The sequence below is a fragment of the Melanostigma gelatinosum genome, assembly GCF_949748355.1.
Source record: "Melanostigma gelatinosum genome assembly, chromosome: 9".
NCBI lineage: Eukaryota > Metazoa > Chordata > Actinopteri > Perciformes > Zoarcidae > Melanostigma > Melanostigma gelatinosum.
Window position 1 is genome coordinate 3305212 of NC_136642.1, and position 23466 is coordinate 3328677.

At 46.4% G+C, this 23466-nt stretch overlaps 1 protein-coding gene across 2 annotated transcripts in view; it reads left to right on the forward strand.

The window, feature by feature from the left end:
• Window positions 1-23466, forward strand: part of sema6cb (semaphorin 6Cb) — a 131345-nt gene that overhangs the window by 81389 nt on the left and 26490 nt on the right. For both annotated transcript variants that reach the window (XM_079275277.1, XM_079275278.1), the window contains exons 7-17: window positions 2807-2863; window positions 3259-3360; window positions 7007-7097; window positions 7813-7935; window positions 9411-9499; window positions 9717-9934; window positions 10178-10309; window positions 10567-10722; window positions 13444-13620; window positions 14478-14615; window positions 23185-23262. In XM_079275277.1, the coding sequence (XP_079131403.1) occupies window positions 2807-2863; window positions 3259-3360; window positions 7007-7097; window positions 7813-7935; window positions 9411-9499; window positions 9717-9934; window positions 10178-10309; window positions 10567-10722; window positions 13444-13620; window positions 14478-14615; window positions 23185-23262 (1361 nt within the window). The remainder of the gene's footprint in view (window positions 1-2806; window positions 2864-3258; window positions 3361-7006; window positions 7098-7812; window positions 7936-9410; window positions 9500-9716; window positions 9935-10177; window positions 10310-10566; window positions 10723-13443; window positions 13621-14477; window positions 14616-23184; window positions 23263-23466) is intronic.

Here is a 23466-nt window from a genome sequence, read left to right on the forward strand (position 1 = left end):
ACACCATCTAATGCCAAAGGCAACTCCCCTTAAAGGATAAGGCTGGCTATAGTTAATATGTTTTATTGTTACCACGTCTCTGGAGAAGAACAAAACCAACAAAGACTTGATCCCAACAAGTATTGTCCTTTTGCCCTGGTGGACATGTTCCTTTATTTCCATGATCACGCCCATTGTAGTCGATGTGTATGAATCCACGGCTAACGGTCCCCAACAAATGCCCTTTTTACTTATGTTTGAATCATGTCAACTAAAATCGACAGAACGCGGCTGTTTTAGGAAACTAGCGGCGCGTCCGTTCAGAACGTGCACGTTTAGAACAGGCTGACTGCTTGCCGTTCGGTATCGCTGTCTGCAGCTTTTCTGAAGAACTGCTCATCCAAACAACTTCCCGCTCGACGCCGCGCTTCCTTGGATACTGAGCAATGTGCCCGCTGAGTGTGAAGCCGATCGGATGAACGGTTGTCGAAGAAAATGGAAAGACAGAGACTCCTTCCACTTCAGTAACCTACGGAGCCTTTGGAAGTAATAAAACTATATATTTTAGACTTTTTCCATGTCTGCAGAAAGAGCCAACAGGCTCTGTGTGCGACAGAAACGATTGCGAACACATTTAGCTGTTCCAATGGTATTGTTATGAGTAAAGAGAGAATAATATGCCTTGTCCTTTCATGCATTCGTCATAGTGTACGTAGAGGAAATTAAATAGTTTTGAAGGTGTAAAATAGGAAACCCTCCTCAATTAGGATGCGTGTTTTCCTGTGTAAGTTAGATTGCGTTCACCTGTTCCAAGTAGTTCCTGATCTGACTGCTGCACTGAAAGCTTTCCGATTAAATGGAAAACCAGCTCTGAGAACAGGAGAACGAGGGGCCTGTGGGACAAATTGTTTTTTAGGAGCGTATGGTCCAAGAGGAGTGACCCCTCGGCTCCAATAAGGCAGCAAAATGTATTTTACCACAGGGTGGCTTGTTGCCGTTGCCTTGTTGTAGTTGCCTTGTTGTAGTTGAGAACACCTCGAGACCAATTTAAGACCTAAACAGCCCCCCCCCACCCCCCCCCCCCCAAAAAAAAAGAGAATTAAATGTCAAAGTTTCTCCAGTTTGTACTTTTCAGCGTCTAAAGCACAGGACTTGTACTTATCCTTGATTCATGCTGCTGTTTTCTTTGTTGAACTTTCTCTTTCATTTGCTGGAAACACAAGGAGATACTGCAACATGCAACATTTAAACAATGTACACATATCTCCTCCAGACTCAATGTCAAGAAAGTAATACAAAATATGCACATGTATTCAAGTCTCAGGTTAGTCGCCGATTATTATACTTTTAGAAGTATACATGTATCGTTGCGACTCAAAGGTGAATGAAACCAGGACCACAAGCCACAATTGATCCTTTGGCAACTCCCGCCCTCGAACGCAGACTGGCCAATCACAGTAGCGTAGCATCGGACGGCTCCGACCAGGCTGGTTTTGTGGATTTGTAGCTAGTCATGTTCAAACGTTGTGTAATAGTGACACTTGTTACCCGGAGAGGTTTGAAGGGGATATATACAGTAGTTCTAAAACGTTGCGTTTCTACGTAACAATCTGTGGAGCTAACGTTAGCAGAGTACGTTAGCACAAGATGAACTAGCGTCAGCACTTCAGAATCAGAACCGTTTATTGCCAATGTATGTAGCGTACAAGGAATTTGTCATGGCAGGTCTACTATGGTCTTCTTGTAGGTCTTCTATGCTACGCTAGCTACTGAAGGTATGCTGCTCTTGCTTTTTAATGATTGTAACAGTGTTGTTTCATCGTCTTCTATCTCTATCTACAGGCTATGTGGTGGTTCACTGTGAACTTTAGCTTCTATCTTTATCTTTTAAACTTCTTTTTGATAATATTCCTCCAAGGAGTGCAGTTAGTGACAGTGTGGGCTCCATGGTAGCTCTGATGGAGCAGCAGTGGGGGGCGGGGCTTATCGGAGGCTCAATTGGCATTAGAAACTCGTCTTAAATATCCGAGGAGTTCCTTTACGCTCCGACTGCAGACTAACAGATCCCCTGTCGCGCTGCCGGCCCATAATGCCCAGGTGTTGCTCCATCACTTGAGTGAGCCGTCAAGCTTCCTGTCTGCTCAAACGCTGTCGGGAGCTGTTGGCAAAAGAATGATGTGGAACTGAAGCAGGATGCTCCACAACAGCCAGCCTCCTCCGGGGTATTTATGAGCTCTGAGAAAATCCTGGTCTGTAAATCACCCGACAATTGAACGGAGCACATTGAAGTAGTCAGAGCCTGTTAAACAAGTCGATGGATCTTTTTTCCATAGCGGCCCACTGGATGACCTGTGTGTGTGTGTGTGTGTGCGTGTGCGTGTGTGTGTGTGCGTGTGTGTGTGCGTGTGTGTGTGTGTGAGAACACCGCGGGCAGAGCTTCTGTCCATCGGGTTAATTAGGGCTAATTGACTGCTCCTCATACAGACTGTGAGGCGATGCAAACATGCTTTGATTCCCAGTGTTTGTGTTCTGTTCTCATAGATCCAGATATATTTTTGCAGAGTGATTTTTTTCAACTTAATATTTTATCACATTTATATTTATGAGAAAGCACAATGTTTATCTTCCCACTGACAAGCTGCGCCGGCATCCCTCATATTTATCCGTTTGTTTGTTGTTGTGTTCTTCCACGACAGTTTGTTGAAGTTAATGAGATTTTCATCACAGCTGTCTCGTAATAGCACTTGAACGATCGGGAGCAACCGGGCTGGTGAGAAACAGCTCGTCTTTGAGCTTGACAGTTGGCTGTCTTGTTCATTTTTTTCAGAAGCTGACTTGGAAGACGAAGGATGTGGAGAAGTGCACCGTGAGAGGGAAGAACAGCGTGAGTATCATCTCCCAGACACATGCACATCTTCCTCGTCCACATCTTCTTTTTCTTTTTCTTGTTCTTTTTTTTTCTCAGTCCTTTGCTTCCTGCACAGAGAAGATTTGCAATAAGCAACGGCGTGCAGGTGCTTATCAGAATCGGTGTGCGCATTCCATCAGGCGACAGACTGCGGCGTTTTGCCGTAGCGGTTCCCCTCCGCAGAGCTGCATTAAAAACCACAAAAATCAGCCTGGGGATTACGATAATGACTGTAAAACAGAGAGAAGGCTGCGCGTGCGTGTCAGCCAGTGGAATGCACATCCACCTGCTGCAAGTCGTTGGCGTGCCAGTAGCCAACAAGGACCTGCTTCCTGACGCACAGTAACAATCTGTTTTCTTTCACCCGACAGGACGAATGTTACAACTACATCAAGGTGCTGGTGCCGCGTAACGACGAGACGCTCTTCGCCTGCGGCACCAACGCCTTCAACCCCACCTGCCGTAATTATAAGGTAAGACACGAGATCGTGTTACAGGACAGCTGTTATGAGATGTGTGTTGTCCTGTCCTGGGGTGCAGCCTCTGGTTGTACTGTTGCTCACGGAAACTACAAACTAAACGCGTGTCACATTAGCGCCAAGCCAGTTTATGTGACGGGTTCATTATCTGGGATGTCGGGTCATAAACGCACATAAACACGGATGAGCGAGGTTCACGCAGAGCAGATGTTTTATGTATGAGTGCGAACTGAAGTCAGTGTTGCACATTCAGACTGGGACACATGCATGATTGTGAAATATTAAGTCCAAATTGTAATAATTGAGAAAATGAATATATATATAATAAATATAATTTGTTTTTTATAGATTTGTTTTGGTGAGGATGCCCTTAAAGTTGGTTAGTAAAAAGGTTAAATATTTTACAGTTAACTAAAAAAGTTTGCAAAAGATTATAGCATAATATGATCACTTTAAAATAGTATTTATTCATATAAAGAACTGGCCAGTGCATGAAAAACAATATTTCTGCCTGTCGTGTCTCGCCTAAAGGAGAAATAAGGTCAGAAAAACATGAACATGATAAGAAGCTGCATTACAGAACATCCTTCCTGCGCTGCAGTAATGATCTGTTCATCAGGCTTTCAGAGCCCGGAACAAAGATAGCATCTCGTGAACACGGCTTTGGAAAAGGACATTTAATATGAAATCACACGTTCACAAACACTGGTCGCACCAGGCTGAAGGCAGCGTTTGTCGGCTGTGAGAGAAGAACAGCCAGCGCTTCAATATGTGTTTTCAACGGTGACGCAACGCACAGCTGACGGGTCAAACTCATGTCAGACTTAGACACCGAGCAGCTCACGCTGTCCACTGTGGATGTTGGTACATTTGGGTTTTTTACGTAGCCGGGTGATTTCAAACGCTTTCTGTTGGCGTAATAATTTTGTTTGCTCAACAAGACGAGAGAGCAATCTGTTGACAGAACACAAGATGTGCTGATGAAGGCAATAATGCAACCGACAAAGCAGAGGGAGGAGATGAAATGAGAGGGAGGAAGTGAGGAGGGTCAAGAGACTACCCTGAGGCAGCACACTGCAACGATGAATAACAAGTGAAAACATGCTTCAGAAACGTTCGTTTTGAGGACGATGCGAAAGTCGAGCTTACAGTTGGAGGTCCGTGGAGGAGGAGAAGCCGACGTGACATCACGGGTTCGGACTGTGATTCACAGCGGGCCATTGGAGGAGGAGGGGGTGCTGTAAATCTAACGGTGTGGAGGAGACGCGCTGTTAGATGTCCAGAGGGGAGCGGAATAAATCAAGACTTTACATTTCACTTTTGTCCAGTGACCTGAGAACTGACTGAGTGGTTCGGATCAAGGAGTCGTTTCAAGGTTTACGCGGTGAAGAAAAGGATTCACACGAGCATTGCAACTGTTGAGTCATTTTGTATTGTTGCCACTCAATCCAGGGTCACATCTCTGAGTCAGATGTGAGTCTTTGGTTTTGTCCTCGACAAAGCAGCTACAATAGAACGTTTTCCACAACAACAGCAACAACAGCACAATTCTGTTTAAAGGGCATCGAATACAAATGGAAGCAATTAACTGTGTAAAAGATGAAAAATGAATAAAGAGATAACATAATTTAAGAACAAACTAAATGAATGAAAATAAATGGAATGGCATTTAAAAAACAAATTAAAACAACAATGAATCAATAACAGTGTTTCCCCCAAGCAGCGAGCAGAGGCATCCGGCTGTCACTCAAAGAGGCCACGCCCCCATTCACGCCGAACTTTAAGCCTTGATATCATTTAAACGGTTAAGTTGTACGAAGAATCAAATCACGTACAGCCATGAACGGGGATATTATCCAGAGACCAGAACCGCTTTTTGGACCAACCACAGACACTACTCGTTAATAAACTCTTATTTTATTTTATTTATTTATTATCTCTCGGCCACATGTTCGTTCTCGCTCTTCCTCGCTTGTCTGCTTCCTGTTGTTAAAGCCAAACTGTAAATCACATTAAAAACACTTTGAGCCTTTTGGACCAGGACGGCCTGAGAAACACAATCCACCGCAGCAGCGACACAAAGCCGAGCCTCTGTCTGAACAATAAGTCGACACTTGGCAGGAGCGGTATGTAGGGCAGGGCTGTTGTGCTGGATTGCGTCGGGTTCGGAGGTGTAAACACGGAACCCTTTGAGAAGCCGGAGCGTGTTTCAGCACATGTCTCGGGGCATTTGTGCAGAGTTCACGCGGCGAAGTTCTGGATCTCCTGTTTTCTTCTTCTCTGGATAATTGTGTTGTCACATGTCCACAGAGCAGCCGTGAACTCCTACCTACCGACCGAGGGGGTGATGAAAGCAAAGGAAACTTCATCCACGCTGACATTTACAGAAACAGATTTGATACACGATGCATCAGTTAATAATCAAGCTCTCTGCCCATATGTGAAGCTAATGTTGTCTTTACTGTGACATCTAACACGAATAATATTACCTTTATTCATACAGCACCTTTTAAAAGCAGAGCTTACAAAGTGCTTTGACAGACAAAGCAGCAAAAGCAGCAAAGCAAGACGAACTAAGGTCAAAGTTAAACTGATGAAACATAGAAACAATCTATACGATTAAAAGAAACTAAGAACTCAAATAAAGACCATCATTTAGTCAAATCAAATGATGTCATCAATGATAAAATAAAGCAGTAGAGCCATGACATCACATAAAAGTCACTGTTTTAAGAACTTCTTTACGGTTTAAACAAAACCGAACAGTTCAAACAGTGTTTGTTGACGTCAGCTGAGTCACATTTGGACTAAAAAAATCACCGTTTTTACACCAAACAGGGTGTAAATGTAAGAATCCCCCCCCCCCCCCCATCTCTAGTCTGTTGGCAGGCGGACAATGGAAACATAACCACGATGACGTAACACGAAACAAGACACGTCAAGCAGAATGATGCACCAACCAAGACAACTAAGCTGATGATCCTTATTGATGTGATTAAGTGAAAGAGAGTTCCTTGCCCTGATCGGGGTGTATAAGTGTTCCCGTTATTGTGTCCACGTGGCCTTTGTGGTTCAGGTTTGAAGTGAAGTTTTTCGCCGTTTCACAGAACAACAATAGAGAACGCTGCATCATATGAACCAAGCTGTGTGTTAATGAGCTGTTAGTGTGTTCGTGTCAGTCGCCAGGCTGCAACAGAGGGTGTTGAATCCATGCGCTCAAACTCGACACGCACACACACACACACTCACTCGGCTGGGCTTCGCCCGCCGTCTGACCTGAGCTTTACGACCGTGATCTGCGGCCGAGAGATAACCCGTCCTCTGGCCTCCAGACAGCAGGAACCTCCAACTTCACACGCTCCTTTCTTCTTTATGGACCGACCCGAATACAGCGCATCAAATAAAACCCAATCTTTACGGCGCATGTGTTGCCTTTTCATGATCCCATCACGGTTTAACGTGTCCCTCTTGCATTCGGCCACAGTTCCCACTGCTTTGAGGACCTTTGCTTGTCTACGCTCGTAAACAGTGATGATGTTTTTTCGTGTTGTCTCGTCTTTTATGTCCGGTTTGGTCCGTTTCACAGTTCCGTGTGTGGCTTCATAAGGTATTTAATGTGTCGCTGTGTCCTCTGACCTAGATGTCCACCCTGGAGCAGGAAGGGGAGGAGGTGGTGGGACAGGCCCGGTGCCCCTTCGAGTCCCGCCAGTCCAACGTGGGCCTGTTCGCAGGTGAGCAAGGCGGAGCGACCCGCTGGCTGTAAATCAAAATGTCACATGTTCAAGTCCCACAGCTGCCGACCTGTGTCATCAGTCCTTAAAGTTCCAGTAATATTTACAGTTCACTGTTTGTATTCTCACGCTGGTTTTCTGTGATGTTTTCATCCTTCACACCTGGAGGAATTATTTAAAATTTAGCTGAAGAGTCCAAAGGTTCACTGTGAGCTCACAAAACGTGTTTTTGCCAAGAATTCTTTAAGCTAATTATGACAGTTTCACACAATTGTGATGATGTTTTGGACGGACAAAAGGATGTTGATTATGTTAACTGCATCCTGACTGGTTGGTGGAGGCAAACAGCCGTGAGGCGATGATTCTAGTTTTTATTGTTTTGTATGAAACTGTTTTCTGGTATTCTCACTGGTGACACCACACTAGACTGAAGTCTCAGTCCTGGACTCAGTCCTGGACTCAGTCCTGGCCTCAGACCTGGACTCAGACCTGGACTCAGACCTGGACTCAGTCCTGGACTCAGTCCTGCCAGGTTTCCACGGACATTCATGCAGAGTTCACACAAGGTTGTCGATAAAGGTTTCACATCCTCCTACAGCACTTCTTAAAAGGGCAATAAAAGTCTCCTGTGACCCAAATAGATACTTGAAAGAAGTGGCTTATTCCAGGGAACTGTGATCCCTGACAATTTATCCCCCCCCCCCCCCCCCCCCAGGTGGCGATTTCTACTCGGCCACCATGACGGACTTCTTGGCGAGTGACGCGGTGATTTACAGAAGTCTGGGAGAAAGCAGCCCCGTCCTGCGCACCGTCAAGTACGACTCCAAGTGGCTGCGAGGTGAGCGTCCGGCGTGCTGCAGTGAATAGTTCAGCACGGTCACATCCGGCTAGCATTGCTGTCCCAAACAGAATGACCCCTGTCCAGGTCTATCCATCGCGTGCCATCTAACAGCAACGGTGGATGGGACGACATAATCTCCATTCCATTCATAACCGATGGTCCACTGCTCCCTGTGCTGAAGGAGATAAGAAAGGAAGCGCTGAAGAACCTTTCCTTAGTATCTATCATGGCTGCCACGGCAACACTTCCTGCTTATTGAACTCGGTTAGGAACCTTCCTCATGAAAATAGAAAAGAACATTCGCCCACAGCCCAGGGTTAAGTCATGTCTCGCCGGCACCAGACTATGTAAGTGATGAACATTAACATGATAAGTGACTTAGTGTCTGTGTTCTCTGATCACCGTCTGACTGCGTCGCGTTATGTTGTGAAGGGTTTATGCAGGGCTGTAATTCACTTTCATTGTCTCGTCATCTCTTATTGGCCGATGATGTTTTCTTGACGGATCAATCATCCCCACGCAGGAGTGACCTTCCCGGCCGCCCTCCCTCCGGATCGTGGAGTGTTGTGAAAAGGGGTCCAAACCCTGAAGAGTTGTTCTATTTATTCAATTGAAAGACATTAATATTGTCTTTTATCTGTCTTCTGAAGCTACTTTTGCTTGCGGCAGACAACAATAAGCCTCCAGCAGTGGAACTAGCAGATGTTCGGCGTGTTTGATTGAAAAACTATTGTAAGATGATGCACCTGTTGTTATAGTGTTTGAACAGTTATGTCCTGTGTGTCTCAGCTCGTTTTAATTACTCTCAACCCACAACAGCTGATGACAGATCTCGATTGATTCTCTATTTATACCTTCGGACGCTTTTCCACATCTCACCATTCAGTCCGTTTTTAACCCAGCTCTGGTGCGGCTCCTTTGTGTTCTGGTGCGGACCGAAACAACAACCGGTCCCAGACCGCTTGTGAGAGGTGATCCGGGTCTGATTCCAGGTCAACTCTAGTGCATTTGGGCTGCAGTGCGCTCATGATCCCGACCCGATTACGGGAATCTAAAATGCAGGTCACAGAACACTTTCCAACCGTGTTTGGTGGTTCTGCTTCGTGTTGCTCGGTTCGTGTGGATTACACTTTCCAAAGACACATTTCGGACAAATCAGAAAAAGCTTCCCGCTCCTTCGTGTTCTCCCCTCAGCAAATACGCGTTTTCATTTTGTCCGCTTCATTTGTGAGCCGTTAAAACTGAACCAGACCAAATAGAAAATAAAGCAAAAGTATTCTGTGATCCTGACGGGTCAAACGGACTGTGTTCAGATTCTATCAAACAAGTTATTCCTGACTTGATCTCAGTGTTTTTATCATCACTGATCCAGAACCAGCTCCTCGTGACTGTGAGCTTCTTATCTTTCTGTCGGAGTATTCAGATTTGATCCACACGTCACACCGCTCTTTCCTTCTCTCGTCTCCCGACAGAGCCCCATTTCCTCCACGCCATTGAGTACGGGAACTACGTGTACTTCTTCTTCAGCGAGATTGCGGTGGAGTACACCACTCTTGGCAAGGTGAGCGAGCTCGTTTCACACCAGACACCCGCCAGACCTGTGGTTTGTTGTGTCTGCACTTGAGTCTCTGAGTGGAATGAAGTCCAACAACATGGCAGTGCTACTCAGACAGCATGTTTACAATGGTTGTATTGTACAACATGTCGGCTCTGCTGCCCGAGTTTGCGGTGAACGTGATTGTCACCTGTAACGTGACCTTCCCCTCCTGTCGCCTCAGGTGGTTTTCTCCAGAGTCGCACGCGTTTGTAAGAACGACAACGGCGGTTCTCCGAGGGTTCTGGAGCGCTACTGGACGTCGTTCCTCAAAGCCCGGCTCAACTGCTCGGTGCCGGGCGACTCCTTCTTCTACTTCGACGTCCTGCAGTCGCTGACCAACGTCCTGCAGATCAACCGCCGGCCGGCCGTGCTCGGCGTCTTCACCACGCAGGCCAACAGGTTGGGGTTGGTGTTGTTGTCGCATCACAGGTCTCGGCTCGGGTTGGAGTATGAGAACATGTGTTGTTCTTTAACCCTCTGAACTCCCAGCAGTTTCTCTCTGTACCCTTGATTTTCACTGCAATATATGAAAGTCCTGCACCTTTATCGCAGGATAAACGGTTGTATTTCCATGTCCATGATGAGGTTGTGTGAGAGTCCCGCCGCTCTAATGCCGCCGTCGTCTTGTGGTCCCTTCGACAGCATCACGGGCTCTGCAGTCTGTGCCTTCTACATGGACGACGTAGAGAAGGCCTTCGGTGGCAAATTCAAAGAGCAGAGGAACAGCGAGACAGCGTGGACACCTGTTCCCGAGGATCAGGTCCCGAAGCCAAGGCAAGGATATCTTTTAAATAACAAACTGTCACTTCTCAAGAACAGCTTTTTGTGCCTTTCACAATGGAGGCTTTTTTTTTTGTTCCTGCAGCTGCTGCTGTTATTGTTCTGCACACACTTCAGAAAACAACCGTGACACAAGACACCTGTTCTTTCCTCTCGTCCCCCTAAACCCAACAGCTGCTGCCGGTGTTTTTACATCTGGTGTCCGTGGAAACTTTCCTGATGTTCCGTTTGTGTGTATTTGCTGCTTGCAGGCCGGGATGCTGCGCCGGAGAGGGCTCGGCGGCCGCCTACAAGTCGTCCACCACCTTCCCCGACGACACGCTGACTTTCATCAAGTCCTACCCGCTCATGGACGAGTCCGTCCCCTCGGTCAACGACAGGCCCTACTTCACCCGGACCACCAGCAGGTGAGGGATCGGTTCAAAGAAAGGCACACGTAGGTCGCCCTTCAATGGAAGGAATGTATGGAAGAGTCTACCACGAGGACGTCCCTCCCAGCAGCAACACAATTAACTTCTACGAGCTGAGTTTATTAAAAGTTACCCTCGTTCTTCATGGAGCTGAAACATTTAAAGGAAAATTAATCAGTTATGATTTTGATTAACGGCTTGAACATCAAGCAAGAATGCTGAACACACACGCGCACAATTAAATTAATCATTCCCTCATTCCCCACATTTCCAATATATAGGGCCACACAATTATTTTCATGATCAATTAGCCCACCAATTAGTTTCTTAATCAGTGCCACTGCGAGGTCCCTGTGGACTGAAGCGGGAGTGTTTCCGAGCAGCAGAGTCTCTTCAGAGAAGCTCTGGTGTTACTGCAGCAGCATCTCTGGTCCCATCGGCCGTCGGTCCGACCGAGCGCTGATTCACTGTTCACAGCAAATGTGATCATAGCATCATTTATAATCAATAAATATCTCAATCAATGTCGGACGACAGCTGGTGGGCTCACAGGTTGTATTTCTTCCAATCATTTCGTCTGAATCCGACCCGGTGGAACCAATGACAAGAATAACTACGTAGACACAATCGTCTTGTTTTCTGATGAAGGCATCAGTATTACATCGAGGCTGTTCATCAGAATCAATCAAAGTTCCTAACAGGAGCAGTAATAGATCACAAGTTGATCATAAATTGGTGTCACGATGTCTCCGGTTCAACGATAGAACCAGACGATGTCACTGAAAGATTCATTTTGCAGATTTTCTGCTGATCATCTGAACAATTCATCGATGATTGAAAGATGTCGTCCTTTTGCAGCTTTAATACCTCAAAGCTGTGATTCTTCATAAAGCACCTTGTACGTCACGTCTCCTGAATGTACGGCGAGCTCCTGTTCAGACGGCTCCTTTCGAGAACGTCTTCATGAAAATCCAATAAAAAAACATAACCGTTAGCTGCCCATCGGTGAGGCTGTTCAGAGCTGCAGTTATGATGCCAGCTTTAACCGGTGTTATTCTCCACAGCGACATGATGCAGCAGCAGCGTTCCCTCGCTCGGGGGCTGTGGGGGGGGTCGATGAGTGAGCTCAGGTGGAACACACGACCTCGTCCCTCATTAAAGCGCATCGGATTTTATTGGATGTCATCAGAGACGCACGGGGGGGGGGGCGGATCATGTGACTGTCACCAATAGTTCACTAATAAAAGCTCTAATGACATGTCTGGGGATTTTACAGTGAAGGCCAATTTGTTTTGAGCTGCGTTAGAAACAGGAGCTCTTACACGTCTACATTTGAGTGAATATTTTGAAGCCAAACAGGATATTCAACCTTTATTTATCGTGCTTTTGATACTTGTCTTGTTTCTTAACAGGGGTTTAATGAAGGCAATAAAGTAGTCCATGAATATGAGACATGAGTTTACAGATGGTTCCGATCCCTCCTCGTCATTATGGAGGTTGATTGATAGCTTTTCGCCGGTTACACCTGCGGTCTTTGGGGATATCTCTGGGTCTCACTCGTGGTCTTCTTGCAGCGCTTAGAGCACAGACACGCCTCCCTGCATGCTCTGAGCTCGCACGCCGTCTCGCTCTACGGTGTCGAGCGCGAGTACAAGTAAAGCTTTAGAGGACACTTGATCAGGTTTTCCCCATTTAAAGGCATCCTGTAGGGCACCATCATGTTTTGTGTGCTGGAAGGGAATCCTGTAGGGCATGTTTTATCCACCATAGGGGCATCCAAGGGGGCACTTTTTTACTCCGATCGTGGGGGCTCCTAGGCTGCAGACGCCGCCCCTCATTCCACCAGTGCATCCATTACTCAGCCTCAGACACACACACACACACACACACACACACACACACACACACAGACTGTACACAGGAGCCTCCTTCCCGCCTCCTGAAGCAGAGCCAGGCTGACAGCTAGCCAGACGCTGCACGGGCTCCACACTGGGGGGGAAACGTGCGCCACTTCACATCTGGCGCCAAAAACATCACATCTGCCTCGCCGCTCCCCACGGAGAGGAGCTAGATAAATGAAATCTAACCAGAAGCACATCGTGTGTGTGTGTGTGTGTGTGTGTGTGTGTGTGTGTGTGTGTGTGTGTGTGTGTGTGGTCCCACCAGCCTCGGTGGGACCATCTGGGAGGCAATGAGGGAGAAGTGAGGTCCGCTGGTGTCCTTTTTTTTCTTATAGAAGATTCTAGAAGCGATGCGATGCCGAGCAAAAATCTGTATTTATTGGAGGAAGTTTGTTGACGCTCATCCCTCTGTCAACAACCGCTGGACTCAAGGTGCCCCTCAGACTCTTAATCCTCGGCTGCTCCTGTGGAGGCGATACCGGGCAGCTCCCAGGTGTGACTGTGGAGCCGGGTGAATATGAAGCAGGGTGGTGCTCCGGATTGAACGGCCGTGGGTGGATGGAGAGATGGTGCACGGTGAATCAATAGGATGAGGGGATTGAAGGAAGTAGTGGGTTGGGAGATGAAGTGATTGATCGCACGCTGACGCTTCACACAATGAGCTCAGCGCTCGCCCACTGTTTGTTGTGTTTACCGTGGGAAACAACAACAACGTTAAGATGCTAATCAGAACATTTGGCATCGTTAGCCCCGGTCTAATTAACCGCAGATAGTTGCAATCGTCTCGTTTCATTTCTTTTCTCTTTGTTTCCTACAGATTCAAGTTGACCCAGATAGCGGTGGACACGTCGGCGGGGCCGTATAAGAACTACACCGTGGTTTTTCTGGGCTCGGACAACGGCCGCGTGCTGAAGATCCTGGCCAGCACCGAGGGAGCCAACGCGTCCTTCAGCACCCAACTGCTGGAGGACATCGACGTCTACAACCCCAACAAGTCAGTCTGTCTTTTTGTCTTCATGTTTGTGGGTGTTGGTCGGCTTTAAGCCCTCCACGTTTGTCTTTAACTTGTTCTCCCTCGTTGTTTTCTCTTTTGTTCGTTAGAGATGCACCGATCAGGCTCATATTTCTGTATTTTTGACGGTCACATTTAGTTTAACGTCACCATGAAGTGGCACAGACCGTAACATCACACACACACACACACACACACACACGTCGAGTTCTTCAGCGTGAGTGAAGAAGACATAAAGCTCATTATTTGTCACTACTGTAAGTCAGAAATAAGCTGTGGAGGCATTCCGATGCGTTCAAGTTCTACTCAGTCACGTCATTTTGTACATTTCATTTGAGAACATTTGGTGAGAAACATGAATAAATACACAGCACATTTGTACTTCCTAACACTAGCTCGAAGTAGCTTAAATCATTAAAACAACTCATGCCAAGATTATTAGTTGGATTATTAGTTGTATTTCCTTATCATTTGAATGTGTGTTTCATGTAAATAACTATGGACGACTGAAACCTTGCTGCAGTTGGAATCAGCAGGTCTGACTCTTGAAAGATCTGAATCGGCCAAAGACGTTGCCATTGGTGCGTCTCTAGTCCTTTACTCCGAATCGTTCCCTGTGTTCTGCCTCGATGCCCGCCCACTCGCTGGTCTGTTGTAACACTTTGCATCACCCTGTACAGCTCGAGGGGGAGATGCTCAGGCACAGCTTGAAAAGTCTTATCTGCGTCGAGTTGGATTCACAGTTGGCTCTCTGTATAATTTCCAGACTTCGCCAGTCGCCTGCAAAAAAAAAAGTAAAATGTCTGATTGTGACAGTTGGTGTTCCTCTCTGCTCCCAGATGTAACGTGCGGGGGGAGGACAGGAGGGTGCTGGGTCTGGAGTTGGATCGGGACCACCATGCGTTGTTCGTGGCGTTCTCCGGCTGTGTGATCCGTGTGCCGCTGAGCCGCTGCTCCGACTACAGCACCTGCAAGAAGTGAGTCACCCGTAGAGCGGAGCTCTACCGCTCTGCCATAAAGGGCCAGAAACCCTGAAGCAATTAGTGAAACAGTCAAGTACTTGATAAGCAAACGAACTTTGACAGGAAACGGTGGATTTCCCCGCTGCAGGTTGGGAGTGGTTTCAGTCTTGGGTTTGGGATGAGGGTCTTGGGTGAAGAGGGTAGCTTTGCCTTTAGGCGAAGCTCTAAATGTACCAGTCGATGGGCTACGAACGTTGGCTTGTGACTGTAGGGGGGCTGGTTGGGCTCACCTCTAGAGAAGCTGCAAGTAGAGCTGCTGCCAACTCACGTCACTGGAGGTAGCTTAGCGTCTGATAGCCGGAGACCCCGAGGCGGACCCAGAACACACTGGAGGTATTATGCTCTCCATCTGGCCTGGGAACGACTCGGGATCCCCCGAGAAGGAGCTGGAGGACATTTCCACTTCCTTACATGCACCCAGAAAAGCATCAGTTCCAAGGATTTTAGAACTTGTGTCTGGAGATTTTCTCTGTTTTTGACAATTTATAGATCAAACAAATGCAGTCAAGAATATGAAAAATGTATCAACACTGAAATAACCATAGGCAAGATTAAAATGGGGATAAAAGCTGGGAAAATTGATCGGATGGAGTCCTATAAAGAGTGTCTATAGATTTACCTTCAGTGGACCTGAGAACAAAAGAAGCAAAACTTCATATATTTTTGGGAAAACGTGTCAAAGGCAGCCTGAAGACTGAGACCACACTCGGTGCTGCGGCCCAGAAGCACTGCATGAATTCAGGGTTTCCTCGCTGTGTGCCGGGAAGAAAACAGCACGAACACTGCCAGGTAACTCAAGGAAAGGAGGATCAATTTCCTCTGCAGCCACCAAGTTTAAGAAATGCGTCTACTTCTGATGCGGTTAGATGCTTTTTGGACAAAAGCCTGCACCAAATAGCAGATGTTGCGCTATTATCTGCCTGGCTCGTGGAGTTTGTTGGGCTCAATTTCCCCCCCAAAAAGCACTCTGACGTTGTTAGTGGTGTTGGCAGGTAAGTGAGAGTAAGATTAAACTGAGCCGCGGGGAAATATGGTGCGGCTACTGTGGAAGTTTGAGTCTGTTCCACAGCGAGGAGGCCAGAGCACGTGTCCGGCTGCTTTGTACAGTCGGCACGCTGCAACAATAAATCTACCAAAACTGGTTTACAATTAACAGGAATTTAATTCCACTGATGCAAGTACGATTACAGTTACACAATGGAGTAATTACTCCTAAGAAATATTACAATATTAACCCACTTTGGTCCCAGGACACAGCCGTCCCAGGCAACCACACGCTAAAAGAGGCAGAAAAACACTTTCTATCTCCCGCCCTCACATCCGTTCGCAACTCCTCCCCTTCCGTTTATCCCGATTCCTATTGGCTGACTTCAGGAGTGTATTCGCCTGTCTGCCTTTCTGTCCCTGCGTTTACGAACACATTCAATGACTGTCAGTTGTTGTTTAATCCCTCTATGATAATCCTTCAGTATAAACGTTAAACTTCTGCAACTTTGGCAAAAGCTTCATGTCTCAATTTCTACTTCTATCTACTAATCCTAAAACACTTTATGCTTATCTTAATTATGCATTTCCAAAACACTTATGATTATGGCTAATTATGAATTCTTAAATATGAATCATTGAACACTTTTATTACAGCTGCTAAACACAGTTCTATGCTCAAATTTCTTACACTACCACGTGTGGTTAGTCGCGGGGGGTTGAATGTTTCCATAAGCCGGTTCTGATCCGACTCCTGCCTGAGCCTCATGTTTGAGTGCATGTGAGCCCGTGTTTTCATGCAGCTACGTTTTAGTGTGCAGCTGAGGGACTAATAGTGTTGTTTTTGATTTACAGCGAGCATGCTTACTGGTGAACTCTGTAATTAACAGATTTGGGAAGCAGTGGAATATTCTTGTAAAATTTCAAATGACCAATGACAAATGCCCCAAATCAGCTGGTTCCTTCTGCGCACATGTGAGAATTAGCTGTTCTTTTGGTAGTTTTACATTCAGTATTGTTGCATCGACACAGATCCGGTTGAACAGGAAATCAGAGAACACATTTACATGCACATGCATCGTGTAAGCTGTTAATACATGCAGCAGCTCACTAATCAGATGCACTCCCAGTCTTATTTTGAAACTATCGTTTAGCTGTTTCCTGATTTTCAGCCTGGGACTTGTTATTATCATAATTATTGTTTTCTGTGTTAATTTCAGTTTTAGTCGTATTTGTGATGGATGTGTTTGGTATTCAAGGACACGTCGCTGTATGTCACTGCATGTCCTTTCATCTAGCCGCTGTGTACATGCAGCACATTCCCAACTTAGTCAGTCGCCCGACTCTTCAAAATAAGAAGCTCTTGGTGTCCCGCTAGCGTCAGCAAAAATATTTTCAAAATAAACTTTCCAACGTAGGTTTATTTAGTTTTTGGGTTTATTTACGCAACAAAACCGCTTGGTTAGATTTCGGAAAAGATTGTGGTTTTGTGATCAAAAATGTATGTCTGTTACATAAATAGCTACATTTGTTCCATGTTAGTTATGTAACAAAACTACAGTGAAACAAGTCGGCGTTCACAGGGTTTGACACGGGACACAAACAGCGGTCTCCTGGGTGAAAGTCTTGTGTTTGTTCGACTCATCCCTTCCCAGATTTGGGGAACTAAGTTTCTCACTTCATCATCGACTTATGGCGCCATGAACACAGCGGCCACAGGTCACCGTCTGCTGTAAATTCCGTAAACGGTGCAAAAACAGAACCTTGAAAGTGCTGAGGCTGACGTCGCTTTCAGCACAAGTGTATGAGCAGAGCACAGCACAGCCTCCTCGCCCTCTTTGTCTGCAGCCTTTTGTTTTGTCAGGCGTCGTTTTGGCCTCACTTAATGTACTTGCTCCCCAGCTTTGGGATCTATTTTTGGGGCTGTGAGGAATGTTGCCCCCCCCCCCCCCCCCAACACTCTTTTCTCAACCGAGAGGAAGGATTTCTCCTCAGCTCCACCAGGGAATACATATACCCCCATTGCATGCTAAGCCCTCATTGCGAAGGCCTGGAGAAGATCTCAACATCGTTTTGTCATAAATTGGATCCAGCTGATTGGCCGTGAGCCAGCGATGGTGGCCGCTGTGTTTTTTTGTTGAACGATGGAGAAGACTGAACGGGGAGAGAACGGATTGGGCCGGTGTTTCTTAAGCTTATGGACCGGCTACATCCCCAAATCCTTTCTCGAGACTGGAGCTACAGCACACCTCATCCTGGGATTAGGAGCCCCCGAAAGCCCCCGAAAGCCTCATCAGCACTGGCCAGGAGGTCAGGTTTCAGCCCCCATATCCTCCTTTACCACACCAATGAATCCGTCTCCCTCCAGATGAGATTTTCTGTCTCTGTCTCTCTCACTCTCTCTCTGTTCTGCCTCCATTTCTTTCTCTCTGTCTGCATTTCTCTCTCTCTCTCTCTCTCTCTCTCTCTCTCTCTATCTCTCTCTTTCTCTCTCGCTCGCTCTCTCTCTCTCTCTCTCCGTCTCTCTCTCTCTCTGTTCTGCCTCCATTTCTTTCTCTCTGTCTCTGCATTTCTCTCTCTCTCTTTTTCTCTCTCTCTCCATCTCTCTCTCTTTCTCTCTCCGTCTCTCTCTCTCTCTCTCTGTTCTGCCTCCATTTCTTCCTCTCTGCCTCCATTTCTTCCTCTCTGCCTTTCTCTCTGTCTGTCTCTCTCTCTCTCTCTCTCTCTCTGTTCTGCCTCCATTTCTTTCTCTCTGTCTGCATTTCTCTCTCTCTCTCTCTTTCTCTCTCGCTCGCTCTCTCGATCTCTCTCTCTCTCTCTGTTCTGCCTCCATTTCTTTCTCTCTCTCTCTGTCTCCCTCTCTCTGTCTCTCCCTCTCTCTGTTCTGCCTCCATTTCTTTCTCTCTGTCTGCATTTCTCTCTCTCTCTTTCTCTCTCTCTCTCTCTCTCTCTCTCTCTCTCTCTCTCTCTCTCTCTCTCTCTCTCTCTCTGTTCTGCCTCCATTTCTTGCTCTCTGCCTCTGCATTTCTCTGTCTCTCTGTCTCTCTGTCTCTCTCTCTCTCTCTCTCTCTCTCTCTGTCTCTCTCTCTCTCTCTCTCTCTCTCTCTCTCTCTGTTCTGCCTCCATTTCTTGCTCTCTGCCTCTGCATTTCTCTGTCTCTCTCTCTCTCTCTGTCTCTCTGTCTCTCTCTCTCTCTCTGTTCTGCCTCCATTTCTTGCTCTCTGCCTCTGCATTTCTCTGTCTCTCTCTCTCTCTCTCTCTCTCTCTCTCTCTCTCTCTCTCTCTCTCTCTCTCTCTCTGTTCTGCCTCCATTTCTTCCTCTCTGCCTCTGCATTTCTCTCGCTCTCCCTGCATCGTCAGGATTCTTTTTTTTTTCACTCGAGGCCTTGCTGCCAATATTAGGTTTCAGAAAATGTTCTGTTTTTCAGCAGCGGCTGGGAAACTGTAGGGAATGAGAGTTTCAATAAAGAAATACAATAAAAGGGCAAAAGAGGCCCCAAACCCTGTAAATCTGTAGATCCGTGGGATTTACTTTTTTTTTATGGGAATACTTTCAACATAGTGACTTCTCAAATTGAAAAAACATGACATTGTCTTTGTTGCAATGTTGCCACATTTATAGCAAAACTATAAGCTGAGATCAAAGTTTTAATAAACAAAATATTCCTTTCACTTAGAATCCCATTGTTTAATTAGATTGAGAATGACAAAGGCGGATTTAGATATTAATAAAAGCTCAAAGCTACAAAATAAAATGTAGCGCGACAGCAGTATTTAACCACCTATCTACTTCTATTAAAAGTTATACTTCTCAGACTCCGTCTCCGTGTTCCGTCGTTCACCAGCAGCGTCACATCAGCCAAAACCGTCTCCAGTGAGTCGGGGCGGTTCCCAGGACGCCGGCTAAATGACAGCTGGAGGTTACGAGTCAGAGGCTGGATGAGTCCCTTCTCCCCTCAGCAGCTAACGGAGGTTCCTCACACGCGGTGGCTGCAGGCGACGTACTCATCTGTTCATTATACAGAACGTAAGCCCGACGAGGGACGCGCGCAAACCTGCGACGCGCATAAACTGCGAATATGAGGACAATGTCGGCCTCCTCCTGAAACCTCAGCTGGCCTCTGGTTTCCCACAGTGCTTCAGTGTGGAGGTTCCTTCCTGTCGTGTCTCTGTAGGGGAACCCGGTGATGGAGAGGAGGAGAGAGATGCACACATACCTTATGGCAGGCCTATGAATAATGTATCAAAGCTGCACTATACAGTGTCGCTCCGTTGGCAGCCACACAGCTCGGCGGGGTGCATTTCTGTCGACCTAGTTACTCGGAGGTCCTCTGTCAGTCTGCGAGAGACAGGAAGTGGCTTTTGCTGATGAAGAGACTTTCACCACTTCATCTGCATGTTGGGGTGAAAATACTCTGCAGCAGGATTTAGTACCAGCACAATACACAAACACTCAACTCTACAATAGTTCGTGAGTAGGAGACGGTTAAGTGCTTTCAGGAACATGTTTTAATGAGCCTTTGTGAAGTATAGCATGAGAAAAGTTGGCAAAATTCAATAAAAAAAGAGTTGATGCGCTAAGTGGGATATTTTGGCGAATACGTTCTGACGTAGCATCACTGGTCAGCTGTCTCTGCTGACAGCGTCTTCTCTGAAACATTTATATTGTCTTTGTTTCTGGACGTCATGAAACATGAAAGAACTATTAAAACGTGAAACTAGTTGAAACTAATTCCTGAAGACCTCTCTTCTCTTGTAGATGAGTAAGAAGACCAAGGCGACAGCCTCTACTTCTTCTTCTGCTCTGTTTACAGGCGGATTGCAGCCATGCGTAAAGCCTGGCCGGTAGCCCCACCTTATGGGGGCGCTACATTGCATTATTATAGAGACTGTGCCCCCAAGAAAAACACAAGCAAGTGTTTGTGGAAATGTCTGAAGGGACCAACGTATGTTGATTTACTTCCTCTTGACAAGACGTGTGAATCGTGTCAGTTAGTCAGAGTTGGTTATGTTTCTTTGTGGCATCCAGAGATCAGGTGGTGACGTTCTTATTATCTTGTTGTTTCCATAACAAGAGAGTGCTCGCATACGTCGAGTTTGTGCGTTTATGCTCCGTCTCCTGCTGCAGCCGTAGGACGGGGTTCTCCTTTTGTGTGATTTCCCTCTGTTCTGTGAGAGCGACACACTAATGTACTCTCAGTGGGGTTTCTGTGGAACGTTTGCAAACTGAGGGGTGAAGGTGGTGCAACACCTGCACGCTCACTTTAGACGGTTGCAAATCATTTTAGATGTTTAAAACATGCCGCAGGAGTCCTCATTAAAACTGGGTTTGACGTGACGCCGCACTCCAACAAAAATCTGCAGATCTTTGTTCAGCATCACCTCTGATTTTGTTATTCAGCATGAAAACATCTCTGAAGAGTGTCGACTGGCAGCAGGTGAACATTGTTGTGTTCCGTCGCTGCGGACTCCGTGCTCATTATGTTGTTGCTGTTTGGCAAAAACCACTTGGATGTTATGCAGCTGTGAATTAAAAAATATATATTGTTAATTGACACTGACACCCAGCGCTGTTTTGTAATTATACAGTGGCAGCATGAAAGCCAAGAGGATCATGCAACTCATTCCAGAGTGCAGGATTATAAAACCGCAGAGTTGAGCACGAGGCAGAGGGGCTGACAGCAGATCAGTGGAAGAGTCGAAGCAGCGAAACGGACCCGCAGAGGGAAAGTACTGAACGTTGTGATTTCATACCGTAGGGAACGTGACTAATGGCTGCTGATGCTGGTTAATGCAGACCGCCTTAAATGGAGGAAGTAAACATTTCCAAGTACACTCAGCATGTTATTTCACTAAATCAGAAAGCAAGACATACATTACTGTAAGTAGGAGCAGCTGATTGACTCGTCTGCTGACTGCTGACATGAGTCCGGATCTACGCTGGCTGTTCACTCAAGGGTCAGGCATCAATGAGGCCTGAGTGACCAGTGACTGGCTTAAAGGTACAGCGTGTAATCCACAGGCTGTGTGTAAGAAGTGGACGTAGTCACCGTGACGTCCCCCATTGGTTAGTGGACTGTCCTTTTGAAGCCTCGGGTTTGTCATTCTGCCTGTCGCCATCTTGGTTTTGGGCACGAGAGGGTGGCGCTACGAACAACCGATCGCAGTTACTGTCAAATGTTACAGTTAACGTGCACTGAAAACACACCGTGAAAGGGTTAAAGTTCTCAGACGAAAACACGGACAACTCTACAACGCTGTGGTAGAGACCTGTCAATCACAAGGTAGCCCCGCCCTAAAGCATCCCCTGCTTTATGGTCTGTTTGACTCTAAATGGACCATCGTGCTGTAGTGAAGAAGACTTGAAACTCTCGATTGAGCCCATAACCTCATGTTAAGAGAAGTAGGGTACTTTTCCGATAGACTTCTTTTTGCAACCAGAGTCGCCACCTGATGGCCAGTAGAGAGAATGCAGCTTTAAGGCTTCACTTTTTTTTGTGAACAAAAGAGTTTTGTCAAAAACACAAGAAAGGAGACTTTCTAAAACCGCCACTCTCCATATCAGTCAGAGTTATTGTCATTGAAGCAACTAAACGCACCATGTTTCAGCTTGAACGCACGACATTCACATCTTCAAAACTCAGATCCACAATCCGATTCCTGTTTCACACTGCGTGTCCGGATTGGGGGGCTTATTGAATATGACGTTGCCTTGTACTTTGTCTGATTCTTTTTCTTTGTTTTTTATTTGGACAACAGCGCACAATCAATGAGCTGTCTCTGGAAAAACCTCTTTTTGCAATGAACACCATAGAATACTAATTTATATGATCAAAACGAATATGGATTGGCATTATAAAGCCTGAAAGAGGTGCAAAGAGTACAAGACGAGCTCTGTTCTTCCTTAAATTCAGTAGGAAAACAAAAATCCACAGTCCGAATGAAAAGCTATCTGATTGCAGTCTTTATCTTTGTGTCTTATGAAGAGAGCAGCAATGCTGGGATAATTAGATCAAGTCTGAAACATGCACTGGTGATACTGTAGCGTGCGTGTAGTAAAATGACAGCCATGTGTTATCATCATCATCATCCAGGCATAAGAATCATTTAGCACTGCTGTTTGCTGCACATCTGTGTGTGTCAACAGACGCAAACAAATCAGTTGATTTGCATAAGAACAAGACGATGAGACTTTAATGAAGAGCCACAACTAAGATGTGAGGATTTATGCAGCAATGACGTTGCTTTTGTTTTGTCACTGAGAGATGCTAAATTATTTATTTGTGCAACTTTTCACGGCCATTTCTGCAGACGTTTTATCTTCAGCTTGATGAGCTTCGGTTGTTTTCTCAGTCACATGGTTCATCCGGAGCTGCACTTGAATGCTCGGATGTGAGGAAAAGTGATGGTTGTTGTTAGGCCGGCGGCAGCGCGGCGCCTCATCTCCCAGCTAACGGCAGCTGGGCTCAGGCTTCTTCACACACGCTGCTCTCCACAGTTACCGCCATCACTGACCGTCTGTCTGTCTGTCTGTGTGCAGGAGCTGTCTGTCTTCACGGGACCCTTACTGCATCTGGCTCAAGTCAGGCAGCTGTGCAACGGTCTCACCTGGCTTCAAGTAAGTCTCACACACACACACACACAGTCTCTAATCACATTGATTCATTCTAATGTGGTGCACTGAAGTGTTGATGCATTGTTGTGAAAGGGATTTAAGTGTAATTCAGTGTGATGAGAAAAACCTTGGATTGATTTCAACTAGAACAAATGGATACGGGATGGACACTGTCGATGCACCCGCCCCCAAACAAACCGCCCGAGC